The sequence below is a fragment of the Panthera uncia genome, assembly GCF_023721935.1.
Source record: "Panthera uncia isolate 11264 chromosome B3 unlocalized genomic scaffold, Puncia_PCG_1.0 HiC_scaffold_1, whole genome shotgun sequence".
Lineage (NCBI taxonomy): Eukaryota > Metazoa > Chordata > Mammalia > Carnivora > Felidae > Panthera > Panthera uncia.
This window is the reverse complement of record NW_026057582.1, coordinates 109761726-109786360: the sequence shown is the minus strand read 5'-3', so window position 1 is coordinate 109786360 and position 24635 is coordinate 109761726. Positions and strand designations below refer to the sequence as shown.

The window sequence follows — 24635 nt, the reverse complement described above, 5'->3', positions numbered from 1 at the left end:
CCAGATAGCTTGCTCTAGATCAAACTTATCTATTCACCTATCCGAGGCTTTAGTTTCTTCTTATCAATATTTATTTCTACTCTTAACAGACTATAAGCCATTCTTCTTGACAGAGATAACAAAAGCAAAATAGGACCTGAGGCCATCAACTTACATTATGTCTCCTGACCTCATATTATCTTATGCCATTCTTCTGGGTCAGACCCCTGGAAGCTCTCACTGTAACTAATCTCCTTGTTTCTCATCCCACCCGTCCTATCCTTCCCAATTCACCCCCTGGGCTGCTACCAAGGCAGACACTCTTTTTAATAGGCAATTGTAATTTAACCACTTTAAACTCTTCAAGAGCTTCCTGTTATGTCCAGAAACAAAAGAAGCTAATCTCTTTCTTGTGATGTAAAATGCCCTTCATAGCGTACCGCTTGCCTGTGAGACACCCTTTGCTCCTGCTACTCTCCTCCACGTACACTCAGTGCTCAGCCATGTTGAACTGCTTTCAGTCCCTCACATGTCTCTGCATCATGCATGCCTCCACCCTCCCTGCACACTCTCCACAGATACATCTCTTCTTCTTGAGCACTCTCCAAGCCCACATCAAGTATTTTCTCCTTTGGAACTTTTCCTATTTCTCTGGCAGACACAAGGGTGCTTTATCCTCTAATATTATTGTGCTGTGTGTGTGTGTGTGTGTGTGTGTGTGTGTGTGCACATATACATATCTATCAACCTATCTTTTCTAGCTTGGCATTTTGCATTATAACCTGTCTTCACTATGATGGGGTTTTGGAACGGTGGTGGGGTCCGGAGCCAAAGGCCAAGAAAGATTTCTTGAGATGTCTTTGATGCAAAAAGATTATTTTATTAAAGCACAGGTCCTTTCCCATGGGGTGGGGAGGGGTGGAAAGGAGGGATAACAAAGGGGCATTGGGAAACTTTTCTGGGTGGCGAATTATTAATAAGCTTAGCTGTGGTGATGTTTCACAGGTGATATACATGTTGAAATTTATCAACCTGTATAGTTAATATGTACAATTAATTTTATGCCAATTATACCTCAAAGAAAGCTTTTAGTAAGACATTAATTTTTTTTTTATTTCTCAAATTAAACCATGAAGGAGGAGATGTACAAGGATTGCTGCTCTTTATTTAGCAGAACAGTTGGCCCTGCTCCCATCCCAGGTGATTTTCTCTCATTTCCTCACCAGGCAAACACAACCCACGGGAATGCACAAAGACAATGATTATATATAGCATTATTCTCCTTTATTTCAGGCATGAAAGTAGATAAATTTCATTCAGTCAGGACTTTATTGCATACTACTACATTTTCAGCATTGTATGAGATAGAGAAGGAAAGGAAATAAACAGGCATATAGACCATCTGTATGTATCGAGCAAGGAGGAAGAATGGCTTCTGTCCTTAAGGATTGTATACATTAGTTGGGTAGGCAAGACTGACAGAAATTCACTATGAGAAACATAACATATAATTAAGTACTAATTTATACAAATGAGTTAGCATCATTTCATACCCCAAACATCTCAATCTCACCAGGAGAGCAATTGTAAGTACCAAAGATGCTCAATTAAGAAAGACATGGAGATAAGGGTAAAAGTACGAAACAGTGTTCGCAGGATAGATCTGAAGAAACTAAGGACAAAGAGCCTCATCTCCATGCTGGAACAAAGAGAGGCAGAGCCCTAGAAGACCCCTGGCATGCACGAATTCATCAACACTTGTAACTATCTGCTGGCTACCTCAGATGGCCATGATATTGCCGAGACAGAAATGTAAAATGTGCACATTGTGAAAATGGATTCTAGACAATGAGTCAATTGGCACTTGAATAGCTGACCACTCAAAATCCACATTAAAATTAGCAGAGTCTAGAAGTCAGAAAACAAGTGGAGGTTTAGGATATTTTTCTGGCTCTGGGGTTACTGAACTGAGATCATTAATGGGTGTTTTCTGAGATAGGAAAACCTTTGAATAAATATGGGCTCCAATGAAACCAATTAAGGCAAGTTTGTTATAGAGCTTCTTGAAACCTATGATATGCTAATGTGCACCGTATGCCTAGAAGGTGCATGTACAGCATTTCACTTAGATCAGGAGCCATATTAAAACATCTAAGTATAGAAAATACCCAACATGCAGACAGAATGAATAAAAGAGAATGACTCTGAGAGGTATGGCATTACACACAACAGCTCCATGTGATGCTTCCTATGAGCCTCACACTGTTCTAAGGGTTAGTACTTGATTTTATCTTGACAACAACTCTATGACACAATCATGACCTCCCATTCTACTTTGAGGAAAATGAGATATAGAAAGGTTAAGTAAATCTCCAAAGGTCATTCGGCTAGAATATGGTCAAGCGAGGATCCAGACTCAAGCGGTCTGGCTTTGGCACTCACGTTCTTAAAACATTACATTATGTAACTTACCAATGATGTCTTTACTCATCCATTCCAAACTAAACTATTAGTTGGGTATTAAGCCAGAATGGAAACCAGTTGTGATGATTAATTTAAATAAAAGGTCAGGAATGAAGGAGAAGGAGGAGGAGGAGGAGGAGAAGAAGAAAGAGGGAAAGAAGACCGAAAATAGTGTCACTTGTTAAGGCCCCAAGCGAGTAAACCAAGACTTACTACCTAACCTAAGTGTAGTTTTGACCCTCCCAAAATGTAACCTGTAACCAGTCAACCTGGGAAATTCCTCATCAGCACTAGGAAATTTACTGATGAACCCCTTCCCTTCCCTTCCCTTCCCTTCCCTTCCCTTCCCTTCCAAGGGGTGACCTTGCCTACAACAACTTGCTAATAATTTCCCTTTTTCCACTCCCTCTCTACCTTTAAAAACCTTTGTTTTTCTGTCATCACTGGGAGCACCTCTCTACTTGCTAAAGAGGATGCTGTCCAATTCATGAATTGATTAATAAAGTCAATTAGATCTTTCAAATGTACTCAGGTGAATTTCTGTTATTTAACAGCGCTATTCGATGAAATTGGAAATAAGGGACGGGTGGTAAAAAAAAATTTTGTACTTATAATTATGAATTATATTGTCATGATAACATAGTTTATTAAAACCAAGAAGCATTTCAAGCAAAGAACATGCACCCCAATCTCCCAATCCACAGTAAGGAAGACAATTTGGCAAGCGCTTCACAAGAGTTCTCACCGTAACTCTCTTCATATCTAGCTGGCGCAGCTGCATCATATTCTGAAGGATAGTGTGTTTGTACCATGACTCTTGAGCTATTGGATTGCCATCAAAAGTGATGTCTGAGAGAGAAGAAGAGTCAGCAAGACAGCAAACACTTTCAAAACTGCGGGAGAGACAGAAACCGCTGGATTATTGTGGGACCTTCCAACAGTACTTTCATTCATTTACTATACATTACTGTAGAGTAGTTCTAGGTTTACAGAAAACTTGAAAAAATAGCATAGAGTTCCCATATACTCTGCACCCATTTTTCTGTTATTAACATCTTGTAGCAGTATAGCACATTTTAATTCACAATTATTTACAATTAATTAATTCATCCCTTGCTTTCTGGCACTAAAAGATTCTCTAGACTCGTATTATGTATTTTCGACCCCGGTCCTAGAATCAGCCATTTCTCGAAGGAGCCATGGTTCCTTTTATTGGAGAAGGCTACTGGAACCAAAGATCTGGTGGCTGGATATACTTTTTGCTCCTGGGGTGTCATTTTTTTCAGGCCCTCTGCCAACAGAGCAAGGACATGTATGTGTGAATATTAACATGTGTGTATACAAACACCTATAATATTTAATCATTTGTCTATATTAGGCTAAACATGAATTCACACTGATGTACCCCAATTCTATTATCAAAAGGATCATTCTAGCCTCTTTCCCTCACTTATCTGTAAATTCCTACTCCAACAAGGAGAAATCTGACTCCCACCATCTCATCCATTTATTTAATTGTTTAATTCCAGAATATATGCATAGTGGTATCAGCATTTTTCAACCTGAACACCCACAGGAAACAACTTTGTTAACTAAAGTATAACTGTGATGTGTAATTCCTTTAGCATTTAGTTTTATATATGCATTCCAAAGTTACTTAGGTCAACACCTCCCCCCTCACCCCTTCAAGGGGGGTTGGTTCATACATTTGAAATACAGTTAGCTTCTCTTGTCATAGTCTATATTCATTCCTTCCCTGGATCCTCTAACCTCCTAAATATTATTTTTACATTTGCATATATTACGGTTCACTCTGTGCTATAAAGTTCGGTGGGTTTTGACAAATGCATAAGTATCATACAAAATAGTTCCATGATCCTAAAAAAATCCCCTACTTCAACCCTCCTCCTCTTTCCCTGAATCTCTGGCACTGATCTATTTATTGTCTTTACAGTTTTTGCCTTTTCCAAATGTTATATACTTGGAACCATACAGAATATAGCCTTTTCAGACTGACTTCTGTCCCTTAGCCATTTGCATTTAAGGTTCTTGCATGTCTTGGGGCACCTGGATGGCTCAGTCAGTTGAGCGTCCGACTTCAGTTCAGGTCATAATCTCACAGTTTGTGAGTTCAAGCCCCACACTGGGCCCCCTGCTGTCAGCGCAGAGCCCACTTTGGATCCTCTGTCCCCCCTCTCTCTGTCCCTCCCCGACTCACACTCTCCCTCAAAAAAATAAACACTAAAAAAAAAAAAGCTTCTTCTGTGTCTTTTTGTGTCTTCACAGCACATGCTCTCTCTCTCTTTATCACTAATATGCCATTGTCTGGATGTACCACAGTTTGGTTGCTCCCAGATTTTCGTGATTATAAATAAAACTGCTATAAATATTTGTCTGCAGGTTTTTGAGTGAACACGAGTTCTCAACTCATTTGGGTAAATACTTAAAAGAGTGCAATTGCTGGATTATATAGTGAGACTAGTTTAGCTTTATGAGAAACTGCCGAACTGTCTTCCAAAGTGGCTGTAACATCTTGCATTCCGACCAGCTCCGCATTCTCATCAGCATTTGCTATATGTCAGGTTTTTATTTTTTATAATAGTCACTCCAAAAGGTGTGTAGAGGTCTCACTGTTTTAATATGCAATTTCCTAATGTCAAAGGATGACATTTTTTCATACGCATTTGCCATCTCTATATCTTCTTTTTTTTTAAGTTTTTATTTAAATTCAATTTAGTTAATATACAGCGTAATATTCGTTTCAGGTGTACAATTTAGTGATTCAACACTTCCATACATCACCCTGTGCTCATCACGGCAAGCGCGATCCTTAATCCCCATCACCTATTTTACCCATTCCCCCACTCACCTCCCTTCTGGTAATCATCAATTTGGTCTCTATAGTTAAGAGTATGTTTCTTGGTTTGCCTCTCTCTCTCATTTTTTTTTCCCTTTGCTTGTTTGCTTTGTTACTTAAATTCCACATATGAGTAAAATCATAGGGTGTTTGTCTCTGACTTACGTCGCTTTGCATAGCACTCTCTAGCTCCATCCATGTCATTGCAAATGGCAAGATTTCCTTTTTTATGGCTGAATAATATCCCATTGTGTGTGTGTGTGTGTGTGTGTGTGTGTGTGTGTGTGTATACCACATCTTCTTTATCCATTCATCAGTCGATGGACACTTGGGCTGCTTCCATATCTTGGCTATTGTATACAACGCTGCTACAAATATCGGGGTGCATGTATCCTTTTGAATTAGTGCTTTCATATTTTTTGGGTAAATACAAAGTAGTGTGATTGCTGGATCATAAGGTACTTCTATTTTAACTTTTTGGGGAACCTCCATACTGTTTTCCAGAGTGGCTGCACCGGCTGCATTCCCACCAACAGTACGGGAGGGTTCCCCTTTCTCCACATCCTCACAAACACCTGTTATTTCTTGTGTTTTGAATTTTTGTATATCATGGATATATAAATATATACATATATACAAATATGCCCAAATAACTTATCAGGTATATGATTTGCACATATTTCTCCTAGTCTGTGACTTGCCTTTTCATTTTTCTTTAAAAAAAAAATTTTTTTTTACATTTATTAATTTTTGAGAGACAGAGAGAAACAGAGCGTGAGCCATGGAGGGGCAGAGAGAGGAGGAGACACAGAATCCAAAGCAGGCTCCAGGCTCTGAGCTGTCAGCACAGAGCCCATCATGGGGCTCAAACCCACGAACCGTGAGATCATGACCTGAACCGAAGTGGGATGCTCAACTGACTGAGCCACCGAGGTGCCCCTCATTTTTCTTAAAAGTGTCTTCACAGGGCAGAAGTTTTTAATTTTAATGATGTTCAACTTATCAGTTTTCTCTTTCACGTGCCATGGTCTTCGTATTCTATTTAAAAATTCATCACCAAGGGCGCCTGGGTGGATCAGTCGGTTAACTGACCCACTTCGGCTGAGGTCGTGATCTCACAGTCCATGAGTTCGAGCCCCGCATCAGGTTCTGTGCTGATAGCTTGCTAACATACTTGAAACATACTCAGTGCTGAGAGCCTGGAGCCTGCTTCAGATTCTATGTCTCCCTCTCTTTCTGCTTGTCTCCTCCTCGAGCTCTGTCTCTCTGTCTCTCAACAATAAATAAACGTTAAAAATTCATCACCAAACCCAAGGTTGCCTAAATTTTCTTCTAGAAGTTCTATAGCTTTGTGTATTATATTTAAGTCTACGATCCATTTTGAGTAAACTTTGTAAAACATATAAGGTCTACGTCTAGATTCTTTTTTTTAAATGTAAATATCCTATTTTTCCAGTCTCATCTATTGAAAAGACTACCCTTTCTCAAATGAATTGCCTTTGCTCGTTTGTCAAAGATTACTTGACTATATTTGTGTGAATCTATTTCTAGGTCGTCTATTCTTTTCTACTTATATATATATGTCTACTCTTTCACCAATACCACACTGTCTTGATTATTGTACCTTAATATAAGTCTTGAAATAGGGTAGTATGAGTCCTCCAGCTGTGTTCTTCAGTATTGTGTTGCTATTCAAGGTCTTAGCTTTTCCATTTAAACCTTAGAACACATTCATTGATATCAGCTTGCTGGGATTTTGATTGGGTCTTTTAAAAAATGGAGGTATAATTGATATACATTATATTAGGTTCAGGTATGTAACATAATGATTCAATATTTGTGTAAATTGTGACATGACCACCACAATATATCTAGTATAATGCCCATCTCCACACGCAGTTACAGAACTTTTTTACAGAATTTTTTTCTTGTGGTAAGAACTTTTAAGATCTTCTCTCTTAGCAACTTTCAAATATGCAACACAGTATTATTAGTAAGAGCCAATATGCCATACATTACATTCCCATGACTAATTTATTTTAGAACTGAAAGTTTGTACCTTTTGGCTCCTTTCTCCCATTTCGCTCACTGCCAGCCCCCTGCTTCTGGCAACCACCAATCTGTTCTCTGTATCTATGAACCTGTTTTGCTTTTTTATTGTTGGTTTTTGTCTTTAGATTCCACATATAAGTAAAAAATCATATGGTATTTGTCTTTCTTTGTCTTACTTATTTCACTTAGCATTATACCCCAAGGTCTATCCATGTTGTCACCAATGGCAAGATTTCATTCTATCTTATGGCTGAATAATATTCCATTATATATCTCTCCCTGTCTGTCTGTCTGTCCGTCCGTCCATCCACCCACCCATCCATCCATCCCACATTTTCTTTATCCATTCATTTGTCCATGGACACTTATATTGTTTCCGTATCTTGGCTACTATAAATAATGTTGCAATGAACATGCAGATATCTTTTCAAGTAAGTGTTTTCATTTTCTTTGGATAAATACCCAGAAGTGGAATTACTCAATGGTAGTTCTATTTTTAATTTTTTGAGGACTTCCATTTTTTAAAGAAGGGAATACTCGCTTTTCTAAATGATACCCCAGAGAAGACTAGTTAAAATCATTAAAATCGTTTATGTTAGAATCATAACTAGTTAAAATCATTATGTTAGAATCATCAAAATTTGATGACTATTCAAATAACAAATGTAAACATTTAGGCCTAAGAGTACTTCCTTTATTCAGGCACTATATTGAATATCCCTTCTTCCTGTGTAAGAAAAGCTAGGGGATATAGAATATTTATGGTATAGAAAATAACCTATATGTTGACAATTAAGGTCAAGGCAAGGTATATGGTAAGACTAAAGTTCCCTTTTTTTATTGTCACATTTAAATATTTCTTCTGTTTCCTCCCATTCAAGGTAAAAAGATCCTCTCCTATTTTTTTACCTTAGAGATTATCTTTACCATCTAATAGGTAAATCTCACAACTCATATGCTCATTATGGGTTTTGAGACATATTTAGATAATTTTAGGAAGACAATTTCCCCCAGTTTTATTGAGTAACAATTGACATACATCAGCATGGTGGTTTCACTTATGTATATTGTGAAATGAGGACTATAATAGCTTCAGCTAACATCCATTTTTTCATATAGATACAATACAAAGAAAAGAAAGAACAAAAGAGAGAGAAAAAAATTTCCTCCCAGTGATGAGAACTCATAGTTTTTACTTTCTTAATAACTTTCCTGTATGTCATACAGCAGTGTTAGCTGTGGTCATCATATTGTATATTAGTCCTGCGTACTAATTTATCTTATAATTGGCAGTTTGGACTTTTGACCCTCTTCCTCCAATTCTCCCCTACCCCCATCCTCCACCTCTGGTAACCACAAGTCTGATCTCTTTCTGTGAGCTTGGTTTTGGTTTTGCTTTTAGATTCCACATATCAGTGAGATCACACAGTAACTATCTTCCTCTGTCTGACTTATTTCACTCAGGGTGAAATATAATGCCTTCAGGGTCCATCCATGTTGTCACGAATGATAGGATTCCCTTATTTCCTATGGCTGAACGACATTCATATATATACACCATAACTTCTTTATCCACTCATCCACGGATGGGCACTTAACTTGTTTCCATGGCTTGGTTATTGTCACAATGTTGCTATAAACAGGGGGATGCAGATACCTTTTCAAGTTAGTTTTCATTTCCTTTGGACCTATTCCAGGAAGTGGAATTGCTGGATCATATGGTAGCTCTGTTTTCAACTTTGTGAAAATTCTCCCTACTGTTTTTCATCGTGGTTGTATGAATTTACAATTCCACCAACAGCGCACGAGGGTTCCCTTTTCTCCACATCCATACCAGCATTTGTTATCTCTTCTCTTTTTGACGATGGTCATTCTAACAGGTGTGAAATGATAACTCATATTAAAACCACGGTTTTAATCTGCATTTCCCTAATAACTAGTGATGAACATCTTTTCATGTACCTGTTCGCCTTTTGTATATCTCCTTTGAAGAAATGTCTATTCAGGTCTTTTGCCCATTTTTTAATTGGGTCATTTGTTTTTTGGCTATCGAGTTGTAGGAGTTCTTCATACATTTGGGATATTAATCCCTTATGAGAGACGTGGTTGGCAAATATTTTTCCCATTGCATAGGTTGTCTGTTCACTTTATTGATAGCTTCTTTTGCTGTACAGAAGATTTTCCTTTGATGCAGTACTTGTTTATTTTTTGTTTTGTTGCTTGTGCTTTAGGTATCATATTTTTTTTAAATCATAATAAAAACACATGTCCTGAAGGTTTATTTCTGTGTATTCTTCTAGGACTTTCATGGTTTTGATCTTACATTTAAGTCATTAATCCATTTTGGGTTATTTTTTGTGAGTGGCATAAGACAGGAGTCCAGTTTCATTCTTTCACCTGTGAATATTAAAGAGACTGTCCTTTCTCCATTGAGTATTCTTGGCTCCCTTGTCAATATTGGTTGACCTGATATACTTAGATTTATTTCTGAGCTCTCGATTCTATTCCATTGGTGTATTTGTCTGTTTTTATTCTAGTACCATACGGTTTTGATGACTGTAGCTTAGAAATCAGGAAATATGATGCTTGGTTATTCTTTCTCAGTATTCCTATGGCTATTTCAGGATCTTTTGTGGCTCTATATATTTTAGGAGCGGTTTTTATACCTCTGCAAAAAATGCGGTTGGAATACCGATAGGGAATGCACTGAATCTACATATGGCCTTTGGGGGTATTGGCATTTAAACACTATCAGTTGGGAAGACATTTCTTTAAAAGGCTAGCATATGCAGATGAAAATGAGAGATCGTTAAATTTAATAATCACTACTGGTATAAATAAACTTGAACAAACATTGCAAATTTTTCCCACCTAGCAGTAACAAAACTCTTTTTTCCCCATCAATATAAAACATCTCAGAATAGTTTCTGATGTTTAACGGATGTTTGAAAAATGCTTCTCTCCTTCCCTCATAGTTGTTTACATAAAGCTAAAACCAAAGATGCTTCTGATAAGTTCAAAACTGAAACACAAGGCAAATTTGTGTTTCTCTACATTGTTAAGTGAACAAAGTCATCATCTTCAATCCACAAACCTACTTCTCTATGTATACTTCCTATTGATAAATAATGTCACCATCACGTCAGTTGCTGAGAAACAATCTCTTACTCAGAAATTGAGAGCTGAGAATGTGAACTGACCGAAGACCTATCGGGGGCGTGTAAGCAAGGGAGGCGGGTGCTAACAGGATTACGATAACTAGTAACTATTAAAATAATTGGTAACATTATGGAAAGTATAAAGGAAAGAAATGAATTAAGAGCAAAAAATTAGTTACAGATTGCAGTAAATAGAGGTAAAAAAGGAACAAGGCTCTAACATATCAAAAACTAAGGCAGAAGCGAAAGAGAGTAAAGAGGACAGGATAGGTTCTATGGAAGTTAGGGTGTAGCATGTACAGAAACTAGTACTTACTTGGATGCGAGGAAGGGAGGAATCTAGAGTAACACCCGGGTTTTTCTCTAGGGTTAATAATGATTGGGTGGTGGTTACAAGGCTGTACACTTTGTCAAAATTCATGGACTCGACTCTTACAATGCGTGCTTTTTGTTACATGTAAATTATATACCAATAAATTGATTTACAAAGACATTTAAAATGTAAAAAATTTTGTCATTTGACAAATCACCTTTTCATCTATCAGGTCTCCCTTGTCTGGAACGGTGTGTTATATTGGTGACCCATGGCCCTTAGGACATATTTCAAAAAGGCTTTCTTTAAGTTTTCCTCCAACTACCACAGGATGGGATACTAACTTCGACCTTTAAGAGATGCAGTGATGTGAAAAGCAGAGGCAGAGCCAGTACAGGCAAGAGAACTCTTCTGTGCTGAAGAGTATTTTTCTTCAATGGCCCAGCATATCTAAACAGAATTAAACTGTAAGGTTCTTGAGGGCTAGAAATGTACCGTGATCACTATTCCAAAACCTATCATAGCCCCCAGCATCTAGTGAGGGTGCAATAATTTTGGTGAATGAGTGAAAGACTATGATGAATTGATATGATTTCCAAAGGCTTATCTTTGATCTAAAACTTAATAAATAATTTTTCTTACACTAGTCTTAGAATTATTTAAAGGATATCATGTTATCAGGAATCATTATGATCTGATATCTATCACTAGCCAGGTATATGCACTGAAAAGTGGAAATAATATGTCCAGAAGCAGAGGGAAGCTGGAAAACATTTTATTGCAAGTAAATCCTGATTATATTGTTATTTTTTAAATGTTTGTTTATTTACTTATTTTGAGAGAGAGAGAGACAGAGAGACACAGAGAGAGAGAGAGAGAGAGGGAGAGAGAGACAGAATCCCAAGCAGGCTCCAAACTGTCAATGCAGAGCCTGACATGGGGCTCTATCCTACGAACTGTGAGATCATGACCTGAGCTGAAATCAAGAGTCAGACACTTAACCAACTGAGCCACCCAGGCACCCTATTGTTATTTAATGTCTATTTATAACTTAGACTGTAGAGTCTATGATTTATTTCTTATTGCAAGTATAATTGTAAACTAAAATGATTGTAACTGTTCCTAGCCCAAGTATTCCTTTGGGGAATGTAACTAATGGTGTTAAACACAAAAGTACACACTGTCTTCATTGAATTCAAATACAAAGCACATTAGTGAATACAGAAGAAAATATGTCCACTGAATGTAGTCATTATGAAGCACTTCAGACATCTAGGAGATCTGTTGATGCCCATCTGGTCTGTGTCTGTAATTCAAGCACAACCAAAGAGGCACCAGGAGTGGGAAAATCATTGCAATCCTTAGCAGGTACTATCCTGGCAACCCTTTCCAGGTCGGCTGCTAGCACTGATACTCAGACTAAAGTCTTTATGCTTTGAATAGTTTCATTAAGGTAAAAATAAATCCATATTTGATCCAGAAGATTCCTCACAAAATTTCATTTCCATCTGCCAGGCATTTGACCAATAAACATGCCAGACATTCCTAGAAATGCACTGACAAGGTACCTATGATTTTAAAGACATTCTCTAATCAAATGAAAGGAGTCTCATTAAGTACAAATCCAGGCTAATGAAGGGTTGCATACTACCTAACCAGAGAAAATCAAGGTCAGGTTATAAAACAAAAGCAAAACCCCTGGAAACGGAACAGTAAGTACAGTAAAGTACTATTGCCTTTTAAGAACAGTCTTTTTTTAACAACACTCAGTTGCTTGCCTCTTCGGAGTCCCCAGAATGGACAAGCTTGGGTCCAAAGGCCGACACCTAATTCATAATTTGACTTTAATCTTTTTCCAGATTACTCATGTATTTGTTCTTCCCCTAGTGGTCTTCTCCCGATGCCGCATCTGCTTCCTATCTGCTAAAGAACCTACGGAGGAACGGTGTGTCCCTACTGACCAAAACTCACATCTCAAAAGGAAAAGAACATATTTCAGTCCATTTTAGGCTTACTTAATAAAATACAGAGAAAAAATAAAATTCCCATATATACAAGCAGAGCACATAGATATTTAACTAACAACCCCCAAGTATCAGTCAAATTTCTCCAATTAGAAACTTCTCCCAAAAGTAAGTTAGGTACTTTAGAAAAAGGGGTTTTACTCTTTCATACCATTAAAGCACCATATTCTCTGAAAACAATCTTAATAAAAAGCTCACTTATTTTACATTGATCAGTGAGAATTTTACTGGACAGTTACTATGTATCTAGCAGGCTGAAATGAAATGGAACACTAGAATAATCAAGTGTTCTCACAAGGACTGACATATACACAACTGATAAATATAAAATAGCTAGAAAAATCTATATGATAACATATAATTAAGTATTAAAGAATGAAGCACAGTTAAAGAAAATAGCACATAATGAAGGTGTTTGTATATCAGACAGAATCAAGTTTGTAGACTGAGGCACTTGCAAAAACAGCTAAAAATGCTAGATAAAATATATTTTAAAACTCTTCTCAAGTGCATCCATGACCTGCTAAAAAAAATGAGAAATACACAGGTTTAAAAAAAAAAAAAAAGTGAAGGTGAGAACCCAGAGAGCTCTGAGGACATTTACTGGACCCAATGAACTTGAACTTTGGTTCATATGATCTTCAAAGCTGGGGGACAGGAAACAAATACCAGAGGCTACCCAAGTTGGAGAGTCTAACTGGAGATCTGTCCTATATCTGAGACCCAAAAACTAGACTTTCAATATAGAGTTATTTAGACATAAGCTTTCCTACCCACTACCCCAGATATATTGCCCATCTCAAAACACGGAGCTAATGGGGGAGGAGAATTCTTCCCTGATTACTTGAAACCACAAACCACAATTTGCATCCTGAATCCACACTAAATGGGTGGTCTAAAACATTTCAAGAGAAGTGATATTTTGAAGAAGTCTAAGGCTGCTTATACCTATTGGCATCTGACAGAAACAAATGAAATGTCTCCATGGAGGAACCTACGTTCATACAAGATCTCAAAAAGTTCCCAAAGATAAGGTACCCCCCCAAAATATATAGTTCACAGTTCAAAAGGAAATAAAACACTCTGACTGACAGCCAGCAGAAACCACAGATGACATTGACTGTCTAAGACTTTTTGAATTACAAAACATAGGATATAAAAACATATTTCAAGAAATAAAAACAGGTTTGAAAATACCAGTAAACTCCAAGAAGATCTGAAAAGACACAGAACTTCTACAGACTGGAAAAATATTTTAAAAATTAAAGTAAAAATGTCAAAGGCAGTGGATATAAATTAAGGAAATAAAGCATTTACATCCCTTTCCTGCATAAACTGTTCTTCAGGGTAATCAAAATGCTAATGAAAGTCTTTTTCTTATAGAAGAAATAGAACTTAAAAGGACAAAGAATGATGGAATATCACCATTTTGTAATCACTAAATAAATAATAGATCCAGACAATGATCATCAATTACTGTTAAAACACTGAAAAGATGATGAGGAACTTTATTAAAAAAAGAATGGGTGAACAACAGCTGAAACCAATAATTAGTTTTAACATACCTTAAGCAAAACTAGAACACATTTTTTCTCTCCATTTACATTTCTTTTACTTTCTTGTTCCTTTCTTTTGGTCCTCCTTAACAAACAATCATCTACGTTGCTACTTGTTAAGTAATGTTAGTTACTTAGTCACTAAAATTCTTTTTAGTGCACAACAATAGTAGGGGTTCGTAGAAACAAGATGGTTCTACAGATTCTAAAGATGCATTCTAACAATAGCCCATTCTTTTTTGTCACAAAGCAAAAATATGGCTGAAACAAAAAATTTTTTCACATACATGAAAAAGATCGCCAAATTTCCCTTGGGGAAACTATTCAAAAAGTTTAACCCACTCGTCACAGTGTTTACAAGATTTTAATATTTGAGAAGCTGAAGTGATACCAGAGAGAAATAAATAGAAGACTATGGCTATGATAGAAACAGAAAGAAAGTGAAGAGGAGGAGGTAGAGACACGAAGAATTAAACAAAATAGAGAAAAATGTTAAACTGTCTCTTTAGACATCTTTTGCTGCAACAATGGCACTGACAACAATTCAACAAGGACAGTATCTATCATGTCCCTAAGCACCTGGCTGACAAAAGACATGAGCACAGAACTGAGTGTCTCAGAATTCTAGGTGACAATTCTATTAGCTTTCTCTATTAGCTTACTCATTTTCTAGCAGTAAAAAGACAAAAGCAACACAGCTTCAGTCTCAGGAGATTCACAATGACTCTAATTACCAAAAGTAGATCTCAAGTCATGGTCATATTCTCATAATGCTAATTTATGACACTGAAACCAAATTTAAGGTGACAAAGTTCTTGATGATATATTTCCTCTTATGAATTGACCATGTGGATACAAATAAGTCTCCTCAAATTTTTTAAAAAAATTTTTAACGTTTATACATTTTTTGAGAGACAGAGACAGACCGTGAGTGGGGGAGGGGCAGAGAGAAGGAGACACAGAACCCGAAGCAGGCTCCAGGCTCTGAACCAAGAGCACAGAACCCAACGCGGGGCTCGAACTCACAAACTGTGTGACCATGACCACAGCCTAAGTCAGACACTCAACCGACTGAGCCACCCAGGCACCCCTAAGTCTCCTCAAATTTACAGAAGAAAAAGAGAAGGATTCTTGGCAGTCTCAAAGTGTGATAACAATTCTAAAAAGCATGCTCATTTTAGCCACTTTCAACATTAATATTAATTGTTTAAAAATTACACTGGCTATAAAGCAAGCCAAATAATACTGTAAAGAGATCTAAGTTCAGCACCGTGTAGGTAAGCAGCAGTCTGGGAAAACAACAACAAACTGATATAGTACTTGTCAATTCCTATGGTGTAAATATTCCCAGCGTGGCCGATTTCAAACTACCAAGATGATGTTGCTGAACTGAAAAGATGCACATAGACCGGTGTAGTGAGCCAACACAAGCTGGCTCAAGCATACCACTGCAGACCAAATTCCTCTTTTAAAGTTAATGGAAGTATGTTTATTATTCCACCATGAAATAATTCCGTTATTTGGAGGAACTTCTTTCTATTGATGATTTTCCAGTGGTTTTTGAACTTTCTATCAGTTTTTATATATATACAAAAAAGTCCACAAATCATAAATGCACAGTGTGATGATTCTGCACAATCTGAACATACCCATGTAAACAGTCCCCAGGTTAAGAAAGAAAACATTACCCTGATGGAGAGCAGAACATGTGACCCCCAAAATACATGACCTTTGGTATGTGGATTACGTTGAGCTGAAGACAACTAAGACCCAGAAGACTCAACAAAAATTTTTACCTTTTCCTTAACTACCTAAAAGAATTTAAATAGGCAGGAGCAGGGCGGGGTGGGAGTGGGGGCTGGCCCACAAAGAGAGCTTTACCAGGGATAACTTTTTATCTGAAAGAGTATGGCAGGGCAAACATCTAATTACCAAATATCTGCTTTCTTATCATCCTATGAATCATCCTCCTTACCTTTGAAGCCCCACGGCCCTATCCCATTCCTTAGCCCAGGACAGCAGAGACAGCAACTGCTTGACTGGCCCTTAGGCCTCATTTTTATGGGGCTCCTGTACACAAGTAATTAAATTTGTTTTTCTCCCGTTAATCTGCCTTATGTCAATTTAATTATTAAACCAGCCAAAGAACCCAGCATGGTAGAAAGGAAACTTTTCCTCCCCTACAGTTGGTGACCACGAAGGGGTCTTTACTGACTGGACATTGCTTGCTTCGGCAAGCAATGTAGCTGAGAGATGTTGGGACCTTGGACAAAATCCAACATAAGGGAAGAATCATCATGTCAGTGTCCCAGATTTCTGCCTACAGGATCTGATGGAAGCTAAAGTAGTGTAATTTTCTAAATTAGCAGATTAGTAGAACTACCTCCTTGGATACAGTGACTCTGGTAAAGATCCAGTATGAGCACTATTGATTATGTTATTATCATAATTCCAGTTATCTCAAAATGTTGTGAGCCACAAAAATAAACATATTTCCTTATCAATACTGTTATAATGAATTTCATCAGATCTTTAACAATGGGCATTTTACAGTTTTTTGTCATTTACAGATAGTTATTGTTTTACTCTGATGCTCTGCAAAAGTATTCCTTCAAAAGTACTTCATTTTCAAGGAGGTTCAAGGAAAGGACTTTTGAAATATATAGGCTTTTGATAACTTTAAGATCATAAAAGTGAACTGGGTAAGAATTTACAGAACTCATGAAAAAACTGGATTCAAGGAGAAAAAGAGTAACATGAGACTGAATGAAATGATGAGAACGATTATAAATTTTATGATTTTTTTCATTGGAACATTGTTGGTTCTGTTATGTTTTGTTTTACCAGGTTGAAGGAAACCTTTTTCTCTTTTCTCTTAAGCTATCAACAATTTGGTACAAATGGTTCAACAATTTGTATACAAATGATACAACAATTTGTGAACAAAGAGGAAACAATTACTTTTTCTCTCTACCTGATCCATCCAGAATTGGGGAATTTAGTATTCTCATTTTCATGTCAATACAGCTATTTGCATAAATTCAATAAGAATCTAGTCTCATTGTAATAGGACACAACGGGAAACGTTGATTATATTGCCAAGGCTTTGGCTGGAATGTCGTATTTGAGCATGTGCATAGAATCAGATATGCCAGACAGCTTTAAGGAACTAAGGTTGACTTTATGGAGCCAATAAAACCCCTTGGAAAAACTGGCCGGATACCTTGCTTACAGGGTTCCCAGCAGTCTCAGTAGGTGAGAAAGGAATGCTACTTCCTGGCAAGCTCAGAAACCTCAGGATATTTGGGGGACCTCAATAGGAGAGGAACCCATTCAAACCTACAGGTATTGCGTGCAACGTCTGATGGTGAGACCTTGGCTTGGCATCTTTGTTTCCTTCATGAGGGTTTTAAAAGACTAATCTGAGATTCCTTATGAAAAGTTCCAACAGACGGGGCACCTGGGTGGCTCAGTTGGTTGAGCATCCAACTTCGGCTCAGGTCATGATCTCAGAGTTCATGGGTTCACGGGTCTAAGCCCCATGTCAGGCTCTGTGCTGACAGCTCAGAGCCTGGAGCCTGCTTTGGATTCTGTGTCTCTGGCTCTCTCTGCCCCTTCCCCACTCATTCTCTCTCTCTCTCTCTCTCTCTCTCTCTCTCTCTCTCTCAAAAATAAATAAACATTAAAAAAGAAAAGAAAAGAAAAGTTCCAACAGAGCAGATTAAAAGATTCTACATGATCAATCATCATTCTGGCTGCACTTATGTAAAGAATCCGGCAAAGTTTATTGAAACTAGGCTTAATTGGCAAACAAATTAGTCTTACTGTGGTTATCTCTGACTGAAACGGGTATGACTGTAAAGAGAAAAATTATGTGTCAGTAATAGCCCTTTCTGGATATCAGTTTCTAATACATTAATTGTCTTTGAGGTTTTGTTTTCTACTGGTGAAATGGACTAGAATCCGAATTTTTAGTTTCCACCAGTTATTTGGTTGCAACTCTCTAAACTAGCATCTCCCAACTTTTCTCTCACCCTCTGACATGGAATCAGTGAGAACTAAAACTGCCCTTTTTCTGAAGTCATGTAAGCTAAAGCTGAACAATGTGATACAAACTTTAGAGAAATCACCCCAACAGTATATGTATGGACAATCTCCATGCCTGTTGCTATATGGCCAAATAGAAAGATCACCAGGGACATTTAAAGTACAAATCAGGAGAACTGATCAGATTGCCACCACCTGCCCTTACTCTTATCTAAAGATGCTTTGAGCCAACCACCTACGTATCTTTTTGATTAGCTGCCTTTCAGAATCCCAGAAACTGTGATTATAATCTGCTCCAATCATTAACTATTGTTTTTCTTTTGTTTCCATAGAAATGCCTCATATTAAATACCTGAGTGCACGCACCTAGCCCACATGCATTACTACCTCCTACAAGGAGACACAACTGCCTAACTGCCTCGGGACTAAGAGACTAGCTCAAAGAAATGGACCACTCTACCAACTCAGCTTCTGGACTGTGAATCTTCTTGGGGAAGTTTCAGAAGTGGGACTGATGGGGAAAAAATACAGGACTCCAAACTATGCCCCTTTGGTCTATGGATTATTTTGAGCTGATGGCAATTAAGACCCGGAGGCTCAAGAAAAACTTTTACCTTATTTAAAGGTAAAATTCTTAGCTTTCTAAAAGGTAAAACTTTTAACTACCGAAAAGGACTTAGATGGGGGCCTGGCTCAGAAAGAGAGCTATTATCAGAGATAATTTTTTATCTGAAAGATCTATATATACGGCAGGGCAGACATCCAATTACCAAATATCTGTTCTTCTTAGTGTCCTGTGAATCATCCTCCTTGCCTTTGAAGCCCCACGCCCCTATCCCATTCCTTCGCCCTGATGGCAGAGACAGAGCAACTGCTCGATTTGCCCTCGGGGCTCATATTTTTACGGGGCTCCCAAACATATGGAATCATATTTGTTTTTCTCCCGTTAATCTGTGCTATGTCAGTTTAATTATTAAACCAGCCAAAGATACTAGCAAGCTAGAAAGACAAGACTTCCGTCCCCACAACCCACACCCCGATGCCCCCTGCCCCTGTTTCCCCTTACAGCTTTTACTCCTCCCTAAAGTAACCACTCATCTGATTCTAACTATAGATAAGGTTTGCCTATTTTTTAACTTTATGTAAATGCAATTCACTCATATGCACTCACTTGAATCTGGCTTCTTATGCTTCACATATTTTTTGAGATGCCTCATATTGCCTGTAGCTGTAGTTTGATGACTCTCATTGCTGGGTAGTATTCCACTAAACTCACTTTATTCTACTGTTGGAGGACAGTTGGCTTGTTTGTATATGAGGTTATTATAAATAGTGCAACTAAGAACATTCAGGTGAACATGTTAAGCATTTCTGTGGAGTTTATACCTAGGAGTGGCATTGCTGAGTCATAAGGGTTGCTATTACTTTCGACTTAATAGACACTTCCAGAGCTTTACGAAATGATTTATTGATTTACACTCTTACTGGCAGGTACGGGAGCTCTATCTAGTAGCTTCACATCTTCACCAATACTTGTTACATCGACATATTGTACACATTGTACACACGGACAAATTGTACAATCTTGTCCTACTTTAAAATATTAATTCTTCCATATTTCGGTAGCTTCTACATTTCTTTTTTTTTTTTCAGGTTTATTTATTTTGACAGTGACAGAGAGCAAGTGAGGGGGGAGAGGCAGAGACAGAGAGGGAGCGGGAAAATCCCAAGCAGGATCAATGAGCAGCCCAATGCGGGGCCTGAACTCACAAACCATGAGATCATGACCTGTGAGCCCAAACCAAGAGTTGGACGCTTAACCGAGACACCCAGGTGCCCCCATATTTCGGTAGCTTCTAATACTGACCGGGCATCATAATCATTTGTGGAGTTCATTAAAAAACACGAAGCCCTAGAACCCATCCATATCTAAATCAGAATTGCTAGGGGTAAGGTCATGGTTATATTATTCTAATAGTTCTAGAAGTGATCCTAATGCAGACTCGGGTTTGAGACCACTGATGTAAACTTCATCAAAGGAATAACTTCATCATTGAAAATGACAACTGGTCTAAAAGGGCCTCATAAAATAAAATTAATTCATACAGTGAAATTGAATGTAGCCATTAAAAAGAATGAGACAGACAAACAAGGCTGATATTCACCTGGTACAACTAACTGTATTAGTTAAAATTCTGAAATAATTCCATGCCAGCTGGTAAAGGCCACTGCCCCCAAGAGGCCTAAGTGTCCCAGACCCAGCTATGAAGTGTCCTGAACCTCTGTTGTTTTGGCAGCAAAAAGAGTAACCCTTGGCACAGCAGGGGCCTTGAGACCCAGTTTAGCATCTATTCTGACTCAACAGTGCCCATGCTACATCGGTTAAAATTTCTGAATCACTATTCTATCCTTGCTGGTGTATACATGCTATACTTGTGAAGTTTTTTACATTATCCCCCCGCCTACAAGTACTAACATGGAAAAATATCTATAGTATATTGCTACCTAAAAGAGCAAGCCGAGGAAAAATCTATATAGCATGATTCCATACTGTAAAAATATTATTCGTGTGTCAGTAGTGTTGGCCTAGGAACAAAAATCTAGTGGAATCCTTCCTTATAGGTTTTCATCAAACTCTTTTTTTTTTTTTAATTTTTTTTTAACGTTTATTTATTTTTGAGACAGAGAGAGACAGAGCATGAATGGGGGAGGGTCAGAGAGAGGGAGACACAGAATCTGAAACAGGCTCCAGGCTCTGAGCTGTCAGCACAGAGCCCGACGCGGGGCTCAAACTCACGGACCGCGAGATCATGACCTCAGCCAAGGTGGGCCGCTTAACCGACTGAGCCACCCAGGCGCCCCTCATCAAACTCATAAGAGTGGTACTTCTGCAATTGAGACTGGGGGTTGTAGCATGGTACATTTGCTTTTTGCCTTACACATTTCTGTACTCTTTGTCTTTGCTATAACAAACATGGAATGAAATAATAATAGTAGTGTTTCTTTAAAAAAAAAAAAAGGTGGAGGGAAGGGTGCACCTGGGTGGCTCAGTCAGTTAAGTGTCCAACTTCGGCTCAGGTCCTGATCTCCCAGTTCGTGAGTTTGAGCCCTGCGTCGGGCTCTGTGCTGACAGCTCAGAGCCTGGAGCCTGCTTTGGATTCTGTGTCTCCCTCTCCATCTCTGCCTCTCCCGGCTCGTGCTATCTCTCTCTCTCTCTCTCAAAAACAAATAAACATTTGAAAATTAAAAAAAAAAAACTTCACCTCATCCCAAAGTATGCAACAAAAATCTTAAATATGGAATGAGAATACATCAGCCACCTGCTCCATAGCTGTTCCTTTCTGCCTTCCTTTTTTTTTTCTCTCTTAATATAAAACACATAATCATTAAGAAAATCTGGAAAAGTGTAAGACCAAAATTAAACCATGTGAAATCTCTCCTAAACATATACTAGTTTATATATTTTTTAACATAATGTAGATCATGTTACATAAAATAGCTTTGTATGCTGCTTCCTTTACATTTAACCAATACTTTTCCATGTTACTAATTATTCCTATGTTATTATTTTAGTACCTGTGTAATATTTCAATGTTTGGGGAATAACCTAATTTACTTAACCTGCTGAATTCTACTCATCTGTGGTAGGAACCTCCCATATTAAAATGGAGAGAAATTATAACAAATACATATATGAGAAGTAAACTTGGCAGAGATTCTGTTTGTGATAATGAATTTGGGGGGCTATGTTGTAAGGTTTTGTTGGCAAAAACAGAACTATTATCATATATAAATAATATATCTTGGTCTTGGCATGATAATTAGGGATAATAATGGAGAGAAAATATAAAGGAATACTGAATAGTTTAAATCTTATTTCAAAAGAGGCTCTGAAGTAGAGTTTGGAAGGAATTTGTGTAGCAAACAGAATAAAATCATTTGGTGGGGGAAGGGATATAGTGAGCCCATGCAGTTTAAAATTTGTAGGCACAGTACCTATTTTTTTCCTCTCTCTCTCTGGCATGTTCATGACCAGCACCAAACGGAAACAACATAAGTGTCCACCGGTGGGGGCGTAAGTTATATTGATCTTCAAAACTACCTATCCCACCTGCTCTGGCATCCTCTTCGATGGCAGCAAGCGACAACAAGAGTAGTCAAGGATGCAAGCTGCTGCCATCATAAGTGACAGATGAGTTTATTTGCAACTTTGTTTTAATCATTAACAGGATAAAGGAAAGTTGAGAGAACACTACATGATCGGCACTGACATTAGTGCTAAAGACAGAAAGATGAGTAAGTACGACGCAATTGCTACTCTTAAGGAAACTGCATTCTGGTAGGGGAAGTACGTATATACACCTACTACACACACACGTGGATACACACATATGCATATATATGAGGTAAATAAAGAGATGGACTGAAAGTCCCAACTCACCTTCCAAAAACAATACAGAACTGCCAAGAAGAACAAATTACACAAAACCAATGCCCATAACATAACTAAAAGACAGAGAAGGCCCAAGTATCAAATTACCTGTAAGTAGGGAATATGGAAGGGCGATATGAAAAACTGTGTGGAAGAAAGAAAAGAGGAGCTGATAGTGGGTCTAAAACTGATCTAAAATCACTAGCAGAAAGAGAAGGTCCACAGTAGGTGCAACAATACTGTAAGAGTCCTAGTTGATCTGAGCACGTACTACAAGGAAGGGACTTTAAGGAACACATGATCTGAGGTGGCAGTCTTCAAAAAGTCAGTGCTTTTGAGAAGATAGAAAGGAAAGTAGACGAGCTCTTTGGGGACTGGATAGTGAAAGCGAAAATGGGCAAAGGGGAGATTGAGAGCCTTGCAAGATAAAAGAGCACCAAAAAATTAAAGATTAAAAAGGATATACAATCCCTTTTACACACACACACGCACACACACACACACACGCCCCAACTATACTTTGCTGCACTAACAGAAGACACCTTTGACCGAAGATTCTTATAAGTCGTCCAAACCCATAAAACAAATAGGCAAAACCAGACTAAATATATACAAAGTATTTGAAGAACAGAAATCAAATCCACCCCCCAAAAATAAACATGGAGAAAACTGTAATACAACATTGCACACTGAATTCAATATCCTCAGGTAAGCATTTGGAGCTAGGATAACCCACCTTGAATAAGAATATTAAAAATTAAAAGCAGATTTGGACAGTAAACAGAAATGACAAGAGTGTTGATTGAATTAAGGAAAGAAATGGAAGGAAAAGACCAAATCATCACACAAAGATTAAATTACAATGTCCCCAAGGGAAAATAGATACAAATAAAATTTTACTAAGGAACACTGAAGAAAGACAGAAAAACAACCAAGAGAATGAAAATGAAGCAAAGAAATAAAGTGTGCCAATAGCAGCTAAAACAGAAGAAAACCAAAGAAGAAACCAAGTGTGTGTGATTTGAGATCCTAAATATAAAAACAAAACAACTGAACAGAACCAATACTTAAAACTATAACCCAAGAAAACTTTCTGGAAATAAGAAAAGACCAAAATGTATATACTGAAATGGCCCAACAGGTAGCTGGGAAAACAGAGCCAGAATGATCCATCTGAAGACATATCCTCACAAATTATTAGACTTTAAAAATTAAATAATAATAATAAATAAATAAAAGAAAAAAAAGCCTCATGACCTCTAAGCACAAAGATCAAAAGTGAAGTTCAGACTGGCATCAGATACCCTACACACTGGATGCAAAGAAATAATGCAGCTGTATTTTTTTTGAAAAACTCAAAGACTGGATGAGTGAATCAAGAATGCTATGCTCAGACAAGCTATCTTCCAAATATCAAGGTACAGAAAAACTCTGAAGCGCAAGAGGTATGGGACCCTTCAGTACCCATGAGCCCTTGCTGAGGAATACACTGGCTGGCCTTCACCCTTGAGAGGTGACCGAGGAAGCCCGAGTGCAAGGACTAGGGACGAGCACTCAATGACTAATTGTCGTTCTGGGCCTAAACTAGAGGCAGGAACCCAGGTGGAACAACAACATGCTATGTATTACGTAGAGTGTGCTTTATGTGCAGGGAAGTACAAGCAATGCGGTGAAAAAAACAGAAGGTCGGAGAAGGAAAGAGAAAAGTAAAATAAGCTAATGATTATCGGGTAGACAATATGTAAGAGTTAAAG

At 37.9% G+C, this 24635-nt stretch overlaps 1 protein-coding gene across 4 annotated transcripts in view; it reads right to left on the bottom strand.

The window, feature by feature from the left end:
* LRRC49 (leucine rich repeat containing 49) overlaps window positions 1-24635 on the bottom strand; it is a 149406-nt gene that overhangs the window by 57952 nt on the left and 66819 nt on the right. For 3 of the 4 annotated variants that reach the window (XM_049613816.1, XM_049613817.1, XM_049613819.1), the window contains one exon: window positions 3188-3335. In XM_049613816.1, coding sequence (XP_049469773.1) covers window positions 3188-3335 — 148 coding nt within the window. Of the gene's footprint in view, window positions 1-3187; window positions 3336-14411; window positions 14825-24635 lie in introns of those variants that run through there. The other variant, XM_049613818.1, reaches the window with a different exon arrangement.